Consider the following 12900-nt stretch of genomic DNA (forward strand, 5'->3'; position numbering starts at 1 on the left):
ACAGCTATTACACCGAAGATGGCTTTTTCCTGAGTACTCAACATTGAAAACCTAACACTTGGTTGATGTAAGACTTGTTTTCAAAGAGAGGAGGATATAAAAAAGCAAATGGTTCAGTTCCAGAAGTAAAGGTTTGCTTAATCCCTTTATAGATCGAGGACAGGATAACTCATCTGTGAGCTTTCATTTCACGCTATAAATATCTAAACTATTTCAATTAAAACTAACCATAGTCATTGAAATAATTTGGAGGGCAGATGGACAAAATTGAACAGGACATGAATTTTTTAAGTCATGTAGCTGCCTTCTGGAAGTGCTACAATTCTGAGTTATTTTCAGACTTCAATCACTTATTTGAGGGTACAGGACAATCTAAAAGTTTCAGCATAGGCCTTGGAGTTAGTTTTTGATAAATATAATGCTCTGGATTAATATAATCATAACGCATTTGTGATCTTCAATGCATCTGAGAATACAGGAATGCACAAGTAGTTTTATTTTACAGACGATATCACCATATGCATATATTTGGGTATATTCACTCTGTGATCAAGCAGGATTTGGGTCTATCGCAGCAGCTCTGCCTGAAATGACTTTGTAATACTTTTCAAATCCTGTGAGACCATGGACAAATAGGAGAATTTGCATATCTTCCAAGTCATGAGTTAAACAGTACCTGAAATAGATGAAACAGTACACTTAGTAACAAAACAAAACAAAAAAAAAAGTATCTGAAGTAATTCTCTAAGAACAGCACACCTCCTCCTGAACCAAAACATATTTTGATGGGAAACAAGACCTGCTACAGTCACTCTCCTCCAGGATGAATCCACTACAGGGTAAACACAGACATATCAGCGCATGCTATAGACATCCTCAGTGCAGCTGAAAAAATTACGAGCAAGAATCTACTCCTCTGCATGTAAAACACAACTTGCACTACTGAGAAGCAGTGTTTAGTTGATCCCATAGAAGGTACCTTTCACTCATGCTTATCTCATTGAAGTCAGATGAAGTCCCCAGTTACTGAAGGAAAGGGAACACTACACCCTTTTTTAAAAAGGAGGGCCCTGGGAACTACTGACCAGTCAGCATCACCATGGTGCCCAGTAAAATCATGGAACAGATCCTCCTGGAAGCTATGTCAAGGCATATGGATGACAAGGAGGTGATTAAAGACAGACAGCACTGTTTCACCAAGGGAAAATTGTGCCTAACTGATCTAATGGCCTTATACAAGGGAGTGACTACATCAGTGGACAAGTGAAGAGCTAGGAATATCATCTGCCTCTGTAAATCCCCACAACATTCTTGCCAGGTCAGTGGAATGATAGGAGCTTGATGGATGGACTGTTAGATGGGTAAGGATTGGCTGGATGGCCCCATCCAGAGTTACAGTTAACGGCTCAACAAAATGGAAACCAGTAATGACTGGTGTCCCTCCAGGGTCCATACAGGGACCAGGACTGTTCACAAATCTTCATAAATGACTGATAATGGCATTGAGGGAATGCACCCTCAGCAAGTCGCTGGTAACACCAAGCTGGGGGGTGCAGTTTCTACACCAGTGGGAAGGGATACCATCCAGAGGGACCTTGACAGGCTTGAGGAGTGGGCCCACGCAAACCTCATGAAGTTCAAGAAGTCCTGCACCAAGGTCAGGGCAAACCCCAATATCAACACAGACTGGGGGATGAACTGATTTGAGAGGAGCTCTGCAGAGGACTTCAGTATATCGGTGGATGAAAAACTGGGTATGAGCCAGCAACATGTGCTTGCAGCCCAGAAAACCATCCGAATCCTCAGCTGCATCAATAAACACATGGCCAGCAGGTCAAGGGAGATGATTCACCTGCTCTAGTCTGTTCTTGTGAGACCCTGCCTGGAGTGCTCCATCCAGCCCTAGGGACCCCAGCACCAGCAAAACATGGCCCTGCCAGCGCAGGTCCACAGTAGGGCCATGAGAATAACCAGAGGCCTGAAACACCTCTCCTACGAAGAAAAGCTGAGACCGTTGGTTTTTTTGAGCCTGGAGAAGGCTCCCAAAGGGGCCTGCATCCTTTCAATACCTAAAGGGTGCTTTAAGACAGACAAAAGACTTTTTACTGAAGTCTGTAGTGACAGGTGAAGGGGCAACAGTTTTATATTGAAAAAGGTAGATATAAGTTGGACATAAGGAAGACGTTTTTTACAATGTGCATGGTGGGGCACTGGAAGAGACCTGTGAATGCCCCATCATTGGAAGTGTTCAAAGTCAGCATGGACAGGGCTTTGAGCAACCCGATCTACTGAAAGGCATCCCTACACATGGCCAGGTTGGACTAGATGATCTTTAAAGGACCCTTTCAACTCAAACTGTGATGTGACTCTGTGACCTCTATACCAAATTTTGGATTCCCACTCACATGCTGGGGGTACTTTGAAATATTTGCACACAGACATAATATGAATAGGTAACTACTTTATTAAGTGCAAAAATACTCCTTGGTTTTTTCTCTCACTCTCAGTTCATCTTCAATTTTACTCAGATAATCCAAACAAGTATTTCTCAGAAAAAAGATGAGGTATTCAAAAGTGTATTCTAGTTAGCTAAAAACCATCAAAACTAAAAAACAGCAGAAGAAAATACTTAGTTATTCAACAATACTATTCTGCCTAGAATAGATAAAAAATAAGGCCTTTATTAACAACACCTGTACTAATCAGACTCATGTGATTTAGACTCCTTATGGCAAAATATAAGAGTATAAAATAGCAAAAAAAACCCACCCAAAGCACTAGACAGCTGGCATCCCTTGGTACCAATAAATATGTGGTCTTGGCTTAATCACTAATAAAATAGATTAGTATTTAATGAATGAGAGCATTAACACTTTGCCCCATTTTGAAAGAACAGTATGTGTATCACAACTCATCCAGAGAAATACTAATACACTCAAATTCTCATACGGGAAGTTCACAAGCATTTAATTTTTGGTCACGAAGTCAGAAGTATAAGAACCAAGTCAACATAAAAACACATTGCTAAGGAAGAGCTATGGCTTTTTTAATTTAGTTTCAATTCTCAGCTGTTTGTTTAAACAAACCTTTTTATTACGTATAGTCAACATGCACCTCAAATAGCTATTCATGTATCATGAAGCAATGCAGTGTTTTGTTATTTATTACATTTTTCACATTTACTTGTAAATAAAGGGGAGGTGTTTAAAACTACTTATAAATTAGTATTATCATGGCTACATTATTTTCAGTGGCTGTCCTGGAAATTAAATTGGTCCAGAATGAAAGCAAGCATCTGGTTTTCCAGCTAATTAAATACTCCTCACAAGAAGGGTTTGTTACAGAAATCCTATCTGTTCTCAATGCTAGTGATACCAAATGAGAGTACTTACATCCCTCCCTGACCCACAAAAGGATCAAAACAAGACAGTCCAGCTGTCCACAAGGTACAGTTCTTTTCCTGCAAACACAATATGAAATGAGACTTGAAGTCTAGAACAGGTCTATGCACAGCTTTTGACATTAAGCAGGGAACACAGAAGATGACACAATGGCAGCAGCAACTGAAGCCTGTCACTTCACTTTCCACAAAATAACAGCCCACCTTTCTCGCTCCTCTTCTACCAGAAAAAATGGATACACATATTCTGTTCTTGCAGACTGCTCTCCAATCCCTGACAATAAAGAGAAGCAGCAGTAACAGGAACTACATCATTCTTTTTCCCTCATTTCTTTACCACTTTTTGACAGCAACTGTGGAAATTCTACTGGTGAATCTGCTGCAGCAGAACACTTAAGAGACAGATTACTAATCAGTTCCTAACTTTTTGACTAAAGGAGAATTTTCTATTTTTTCATCTATAAACTGCACATGTAAATTGAAAACTATAAGCAGCACCATGGTTTCTTTGACTAAATGTTACAGTCTGCTGATCACTGGTGGCTGACAGACTTCACCTTCTAAGTCAGGGGTATAAACTGTGCAGAGTACCATGCAATGGTGTACTCCTGAGAGACCTGTTACTTAGACACAGCTACACGTACCTATAAATTCCTAACATAGAAAAGGAGTAGGCACTATAACCATCATTGACGGGAAAAGTACATGAGCTGGAGAAGATAACAAGAGCTCCCTAAAACCAGTATATATAGCTGCAGGAAAAAAGACAAGGTACTCTTGATTTTTGCAAAACCACAAAATTAGAAAGCAAGTCCTCAATTTGGAAAATACCACCTTATTTTAGCAGCAAGAAACGCCATGTTACTTTTGACATCAAAGCTACAATAAATAAAATAAAAATGTTGGGTTTTTTTAAAACTAATAATGGGTGAATTGTTAAGACACTTGTTTGAACGCAAAACAGCACTTTCAGCAAATGAATACAGAGATCCTAGGCTGGAAATACAAAATTAAGCTCATCAAATCAAAGTTATTTTGTGAGTATCACCAATGACGTAAATAAAAACGGAGGACATGTGCTTGCTTCTTCCAACTCTCCATACTTCCAGCAACATGAGACACTCAACTGGATGTGGAAAACCAAGTCTCAAATCACACTGTCTTGTTCAAAGCAAGGATTTCATAAAGATTCCCACCACAGGATACTGTAAAGAAGCTTTCCTATATTTTTAATTACTGAATATGGAGCTGAGGTGCTGTAGTTCAGCAGTTAAGAGGCTGCTTTAGGAATGCATGATATTTTGCACCAAATGAAATAAATCTTAATATTAAAAAAGGGCTGCAAGAAACCAACTGCAGAACAGAATATGCTATAAATCAATTCTTAACATACTGAGTCACAAGGCAGTTTTAAGAAATACACAGTATTACAGAGAAAGCACATGAAAGCTAAAGAAAATACCCTTGGCCCAGAAACTCTACTCACAGAATGAGCTTCTGGAGATACAGCAAAAATCATTCTCCTTATTAAAAAAAACCAGAAACAAACCATCCTGATTTCCTTTACTGGGCAACTATGTTTCCGCAAACAGCTCCTCCCTTACCACCTTCAAAATACAGAATCACAGGGGAAAATGAGACAGAGGTAAAACACACATCACATCTTTAAAAAACCCAAGCACAGCCAAAACTCCTGGGACTAGTAAGAACATAGGTGTTGGAAGATTTTCCACGGAAGGCTCTTGAGATATTAAGGTAGTAGGCAGCTGCACAAAACCCTAAAGAGAATGCAGCAGTTAAAGCAAGTAACAGAGACCAGATGTGTCATAGCTCTTTTGCCTTTTCCTTTCCACCACCCCCCAAAACATTGAGTCAGTCACAGAATGAAACAAGGTTCCAAAGGAAACAACAAAAAAATTTTTCTGTGTTTCCTTTGCAGTTGTTTTCAGAAAATTACTGAAGGAATTCTCAAGTAAAATTAGGAGAAGGGCACTGAAATAAGTTATGAAGAGATTGTCAAAATAAATTATATAATATTCTACTGCAGATACAGCAATAATTTTCCCAAATCAGCATACACAAGAGGCAAACATGCTTTACTTCCACAGCCTTACACAAGTCTCCTCAGCAGGGAGGGCTACTTGGGAGCTTGGACTCTTTTTTTTTAATTTGGCTTTCTCATTTTTTGCAAGTTCCATCACAGAACTACAAGACAACATCAGTTTTCACATAATGACTGCAAAAAAATTGTTACACTTTTATCAGACCTTCCTCCGAGGATCTCACTATGATTCAAGCTCCCACAATGTTTTTAATTGTTAAAGGAAAACACCAAACACTGCAAACCTAAGCTGCTGAAGTCAAGATTTTACCAGCAGAATTTTAGCTTGGAAAAGAATGGAGAGAAGAAAAGGAAATCTTCAAAATATCACATTTGGCTCTGTAGGCACCTTGGTGGAAGTATAACCTTGAAAGACAAAATAAACTTGAAAAGGAAAAGAACCTCGGTTTGAAGATAAAGGCCACCATTCCAGATGAGAAAAAGGGTCAGCCACTCCCAGTATCCTGCTGCAGAAAAGACAACAGCCAAAAACAGACACCTGGAATACCTGTGGTTGGAGCAAAACTAGCATGCACAGTACTTGCACTAAGACTAAGGAGTTAATTAGCCAGAGAAGGTTTCCATGTATTTAGCCAATGGACTCCAGTTCCCAGGTAGAGACTTCATTTTGGACGTGCCGTCTTATGACGGTGAATATAACAAATTGAGGAGGTGTGGAAAAGCAGAAAAGAAACTTGGCCTATTTTTATTCAGGTGCTCAATAACATCTCTATTTGTGTAACTCTCTTTAGTGTCCCTAGAACAAACTAAAACTTTCAGCCTCAGTTATTTGATAAATGGGGTATTTTTCTTTGGGAAAAAAAATATCCAAAAGGTGAATACCTAAACAGCTACTTAAAGTGAATCCTTTAGTTCTGGTACATTGCTAAACTATTGAACTAGCTTTCAGTTTGGAAGTCTGTTTTGGAAGTGCGGTTTATGTGTCTGTGCATGTAACGGTCCAGCGGAAAAAACACACACACCAACTTAGGTCGTTTTATCCGGTTGCTGCATTAAAAGCTAACACCTTCTGCCTAATGTCTTTTTTTAAGACATTTACATAATGTTTCTATCCAAAATGCCTGCTGAGGTAGTCTCCACAAGAGGTAATCCCACCCAACAGGACAGAACATAAGACAAGGAAAATCCTTAACGGAAGCTGAAACACTTTTGCAGAGGGTCTTCACACACTGGCATAGGTTGTGCTGATGGGTTGCAGTCTCCAGCCACAGAAATATTCAAACCTGACTGGACACCATCCTGGGCAACCTACTCTAGGGTGGGGTGGAACAGACACTCTCAAGAGGCACCTTCCAACTTAAAACAGTTTCACAGTTCTGGTTAACAAGACCTACAAATGTTTGGTGGTGACTAAAGACAAGAAACAAGTAAGACCTTACATCCAAAGGAAACTAAGGAAATCACAGCAGATGAAATATAATTCCACTAAAGGAATCAGCTGGTCAGTAAAAACTTGATATTTCAACGGTGAAGAAATTAGAAAGCAACATTAACAGTGTCCATAAATATTTGTTTTCAAATGGCTTGTGTTTGCACAGTTTTCATATGAAATATGGACTTAAAGCAAATTAACAATCCCTGAATAATTTTATCAGTTTACTTTTAAAGCAGCTGAAGTATCTTAGTGAAGTCCATTTTAGTTCCTATCTAAATTCAGATTAATTTCACAAAACTTGAAAGAAGTTTAATTATTTTAAGCAAATCCTACTTTGGAAAAGCTGCATAATTGGCTAACATCACCTCTTTTACTTCATAAAATCTGTTTCCCCCCCACCTTACCTAACATGCACATGCTTACACACGTCTCTACATTTATTCAAGTATTAGTAGAATGGTAAAGTGTGTATGTCTATACTACAGTGCTCTCAGAGAAGACTCTTATAGATTACTGCTTCACTGTCCTTTCTATTTTATTAATAACATGAAATAATCCTGAAGACAGGCATCCCCTGTTGTTAGAAGGGCAACATGTATTGGATTCTACCTAGAGACAGAAATATTACTGTAGAACACTGACTGGGTTCTGTTTTCAAACACAGAAACTATTTTCATGTTCTTTTTCACTTGCTTCCCTCCTGGAAAACTATCTGATCTGACACAAGACAAAGATACAAGGAAAGCAAGATAATATGCACGAGATTTAAAAGAAATACATTTTAAAGTATTTTCTGGTTGCTGACTACAAAATGATTGGAATGGGTTTATCACAGAAACCATTCAAGTAGAAGTGCACATGTAATTGAATGAATCTATAGGGGAAATCAGATACTTAACTACAATTTGTGTACAAATCAAGTTACAGTATCACAGCGATTAGAAATTCAGATTTGTACAGTTTACTTCAAAGTTTCTATTATTTGTAATGGTCTTCAAAAATATTTTATGCTACTAGGTTTTAGTAATATATAATTTATGTTCAACTAGCAAATGAGCAGAGCACGGGGCCTTCCTTCTGCCTCCACCAAATTTTATCTGATACTGCACATCTGCATACCAAGAGGAAACTAAATTGTCTTTAGGAAGCATTTTCTAAACTTCTCTCAAAAAACATTTAACATATCCCCAAACCATTCATTGTTCAGTATTTCTAAAAAGGATTTTTATTGACAGCTCCCTCTCCCTGTAGTTCTCCTATGCAACAAGTTTTTGGAAGAAGCCTGGAAAATCCAACACCACTTGCCAGGTGTACCAATGCTGCCTCAAGTAACAAGCCACTGCTAACTCTAAAGCAAATGTTATTTTGCATTCACAGATATGACCATGTCAGCCCGGGCCCCTGTGGATTTAACCAGATACTGTCCCTCAAGAAAACAGCTTTGGCTACCAGGAAGCAAGTGAGAAAGCAACCTCAGAATTAGATGGCACCTTCCTCTCTGCCTCGTCCTTCAGGTGTAGTCCACCTGTCTGGTAGAGAATTAGCAGAGATTTCTATGACAAGACCTCACATTAGCAATGTTTTGTTATTTTCATGAAATGGACCTAAACATAAGCAATGAATGACCAGTTGGAAAAATGAGGGCAGCACACCTGTGAAGGGATGCCACAGGGAGACAGGCTGCAAGCACCTTTCAAAGTACAGCCACAATTAATCACCAAGCCCTCCCTGGCAGGAACGGTTTGGGTATACTTCATCCTGCTGCAAGGCAGGGGGAGAGATTAAATGACTTAAGGTTCAAGATCTAAATTTCCATAAAACCCCTCTGCTTGTTCGTTTTTTCCAGGAGTCATACGAGGCAGCACCTCAGTGCTCCCGCACACACCAAGCAAACAAGCGGCGGCGGGGGGGAGGGTCCAGGCCAGGTGCCTGCGTTTCACCCGCCGCAGAGCCGGCGCCGGCGGGGTCCCCCCGCGGAGCTGCGCGCCGGCGCGCCCGGGAATCCCGCTCCCACCGGGGCGGCGGGGCCGCCGGGACAGGGGGGCGCCGCGGGGCGCCCGCCAAAGGCGTGCTGGGTACGAGGGGAATCCCCCGGCCTGGGGACCCGCCGCGGCGTCCACCGGCCCTCCTGCCCCCCCGCGGGCCGGGGGCCCGGGGCCCTGCTCCCCCATCTCGCTCTCCGGATCCGCCGGAACCGGGGCGCGGATCGGTGGTTCCGCGGGACGCGGCGCTTCCGAGCTGCGGGCAGGCGAGGCCCCCCTGAGGGCGGCCCGTACCCGCACGGCTCCAGCCGCGCTGCCGCGGGCTGCCCCTCACCGCCGCGCCCGGAGGGGACGGCCCCGCACTCAGGTACCTGGCAGCGGCTCAGCTCCTCCGCCAGACGCCGCAGCTCTTGCTCCAGCTCTGCCACCCGCGGTGCCGCCGCCTCTGCGCGCCCCGAAGCCATCGCCGGCGTCGTGGCCACAGCCTCTCGCCCGCTCCGCGGGGGCGGCGAGGCGAGAAGAGGGTCCGCGCCTGGCCGACGGGGTTCGGAAAGCGCCTGCCCGCCCGCTCCTGAGGGAAAGGGAAAGAAACGGTGCTGTGAACCACACAAATGAAAACTTTCCCCCTCTCAGCTACACTTACTGCGCGGGCGAGCGCCGGAAACCGCAGAGAAGAAGGACGCCGTGCAATGACGTCAGCGCAACTGCTACCCCGACAAAGAGAAGGGGCGAGAGGCAGGTTTGAATTTGCCCGCCCGAGCGGCAGGGCCGCGCATGCGCGCTGCCGAGACCCGGCCGGGGCGGGGGCCGCTGGCGGCGGCGGTCGTTGGCGCCGTACCCGTGTGCCGGGGCGCCGCGCCCCGGGGCCCGGCGGTGCTCGGTCTGGGCGCAGCGGGTGTGCGGGCAGTGTACTCTTCGCTGGCCGGGGCCGGCACCTCGGAAGGGCCTGCCGAGGGTGGGCTCTGAGCCTTGTTGGTACCCCACCGTGCAGTAACAGCTCCTGTCTGGCCAAGGTGCTGAGCGCAGGATTTTGCAAGTGCCGGGGCATGCGGCGGGTTTATGCCCTTCCTGAGCCGTAGGAACAGCTAGAGTTGTCCTGCGTCTCTGGTACGATGCTAGAGATTTGCATATGAACGGTGCAAATATTTCTGGATATTTTGTTGTGGGGTGCCGAGGTGCCAGCGTATTTTAGTAGGATGTAGCATGACTTCTCAGATTTTTTTTTTCTTTTCTCTTGATCGGATACTAACCTTTGTGGGACAGGAGGCAGAAACCTGTTTTTAGAGTAGGTCTTGATAGCATTTGAGGACGTGCGAGCACCCAAACTGTCTCACAAAGGAAGAATATTCAGGATTATTAGTTCCAGAGCTGGATTTGAGAGCCTACAACTGAAAGGTGTGGAAGATCGAACTGCTGACAGTACATGAAATGTTTGGGCTGGTACTGCTATGCAGAGTACTTGGTTCTGAAATAAAGGGTTGAACAGTGTTGCCAAAGCAAATCTTTACAGGTTCCCTGTAGCCTACATGGGAAGCAAAACACTCATAAAAAGACTAGAAGTTTTCCCAAACAAATGAAGAACAAAGTTGAAACGTGAGGTCAGGATATTTTTTAGTCTGGAAATAAGCACCAAATAAATTGCATTTCACCGATTGCAGTATTTTGCTATAGGAATATTATACGTGTTCTTACACCAATGTTTCTTTTCCCCTCCATTGTAACTTTTCTACAGATTTCAGGCAAGTTGCCCTGAATGTACTACTATGACAAAATGCTTACTGTGTGTGCATGGAGAGAAGCAAAGAAGGTTTACATACCATGTGAATCGTGACATACTAAAACATCCAGTCCTTCCACCTGTGGTCCTGACAGAAAGATTCCAGCACCCTTGGTGGTAGCTTTGCCTGTGAAAGTTGTTTTTTGCAGCATGTTGAGCTCTCAAGTCCCTTTTCAGAAGAATGTGTCTACTCAAGGCCAAAATATGTATTTTTATGTAATTTTATTAAAGTACTTTATTATGACCACTTACTATCTGCACAATCACAAATGTAAATTTAATTAACATGTTTGAGTATTCTTTCTCCAGTTACATGGATATGTAAGAAGAGTCAACACTTAGCTAATCAATACCATCTCTCCTTAGAGTATCCTGTACATTTTTTTATTGTTCATCACTCCTTCTGTATTGTATCATCTCATATTCATAATCTTACACTTTCATTTATTTATCTTTGTTATTAAATGTTCTTTTAACCATAATGACCATATTAGAATGTCATAATTCTGAAGTTCACAGTTTTACTTTTTTCTTTGCTTTAAGGGGTTTTAAACCTTTTCCCCCTAAATTACCCAGTCACTATGAATATATAGCCTTCACTTTTTCCACATCCCTGCCTTTCAATAACCGCCTTTCTTACTTTTCATCTGCTTCCTAATATTTTTATCATTGTCCCCGTGACCATTTGTTCCCTATTACATATGGGCAGCAGGAAGCTAACCTCACTTAAAAAACAATATACTTGGATTAACTGCTAAACAACTATAATGACTAAACGGGATTTTAGAAACGTTTTCCAAGTACAAGGTCATTCAAAGTTTAGCTGAAAATGTTCAGTTATTACAGCGACTACCTTCACAGCTTGATGTAACACCAAGCAAGACACCATGGTTCCTGTAACTTTACAACTTAGAGAAATCTGTGCATTTGCTGTTAGTGTAGAGACAAAATATTACAAGCACACAAGCAGTGCTTTCCCATAGCCAGACACTTTATGGATATAATGTTTTTGTATACAGTTTAACCATCTTCACATTTGTTTTCCTGCCATTTTGTAAGTTGGCTCTCCATATAAAGTTTCTAGTTATTAACCCAAACAACATTCACGGTAATTCTTAGAATATTCTAGAAAACCCAAAACATGCATTTGGCAAGTTCAGATGAAGTGGAAGACCTTGCCTTGTCTTGGAGAATTTTGTACATTATCTTTCTCCCAAATCTTTGTATTTCGGATTTACAGTTATCAGGTGTATGAGACTGTTAGGCCTAAGTCTTCCAAGCCTAAATATTCCCCTTTGGATTTCACTTTTTCAAATGAAGCGACATTTAGTTTGAATTGGGTCAACACAAGAAATTTTCCTAATATACAGCTATTGAGTAAGCATGCAATTTTTTGTGGCTTTTCCACTTGTACGAGGTCTATTAGAAATGTATTACACAATTGAAAACTAGTTTCTATGGCTTTTTTATGGTATCTGTGAAAGTTGCACAAATAAAAGTGCTCACTGAGTTGCCTGGGGGGCAGGAAGCATAAATGGTTTTTTGTTTGGGAGGTGGTTTTTTTTTCAGTTGAGAAATTCCACATCTTTCTTTGAAACGTTTCCATTTTACAATTATGTTGCAGTTACAGATGATCCATACTTTCTTTTGTCTGCTTATCTCCTCTTCTTACCTAAATGTAAAATAAAACATTATTCCATCAATTGTGGCAACCCCCAATACTGCATTATTGGAAGTCAAGAGACATAAGGACATAACATTAGAGCATTCTCATTTTCTTTTAAACCAAAGATATCATTACAAGTGTTAACATTTTCTACTGATGAATTTGCATATTTCCTAGGATTTTTGTGTTGACTATTCTTGTTTGTCACCAGTAATTTGGTAGGAAACATCATCAAACAGGTACTTTCTGGAAGATGCTTTTTAGCTACAGTGAGCAAAAGAAGCCAAAATGCTGGACTTGTTTCTAGCAGGTTTTGGCAATGTCCTCAATTTTTAGTAATTTTATGTTTCTCAGGAACATATAACCCTAGAAATATGTAAGATCTTGTTTAGACAATGAATTTAAAACATACTTGCCTCCAGTCAAGGTTTCTAGAGGTTTTGTCATGTGGGTTGGGTCTTTTTTTTGTTTTAGATTTCTTGGGGTTTTTTAACTGACTAGCTATAAGCCAGCTTGTCTGTGTATTCAGGGTTGCAGGGGACATTCTTTTCACTTGTGACAGCTGTAAATAATAGCAT

At 41.6% G+C, this 12900-nt stretch overlaps 1 protein-coding gene across 1 annotated transcript in view; it reads right to left on the reverse strand.

Moving 5' to 3' along the window:
- CNTLN (centlein) overlaps nucleotides 1-9511 on the reverse strand; it is a 191432-nt gene extending 181921 nt beyond the window's left edge. Inside the window, exon 1 of the mRNA XM_037372632.1 lies at nucleotides 9251-9511. Within this exon, the coding sequence (XP_037228529.1) occupies nucleotides 9251-9343 (93 nt within the window). The 5' untranslated portion in view covers nucleotides 9344-9511. The remainder of the gene's footprint in view (nucleotides 1-9250) is intronic.
- Between the last annotated feature and the right edge of the window lie 3389 nt (nucleotides 9512-12900).

This window comes from Falco rusticolus, chromosome Z, assembly GCF_015220075.1.
Source record: "Falco rusticolus isolate bFalRus1 chromosome Z, bFalRus1.pri, whole genome shotgun sequence".
Lineage (NCBI taxonomy): Eukaryota > Metazoa > Chordata > Aves > Falconiformes > Falconidae > Falco > Falco rusticolus.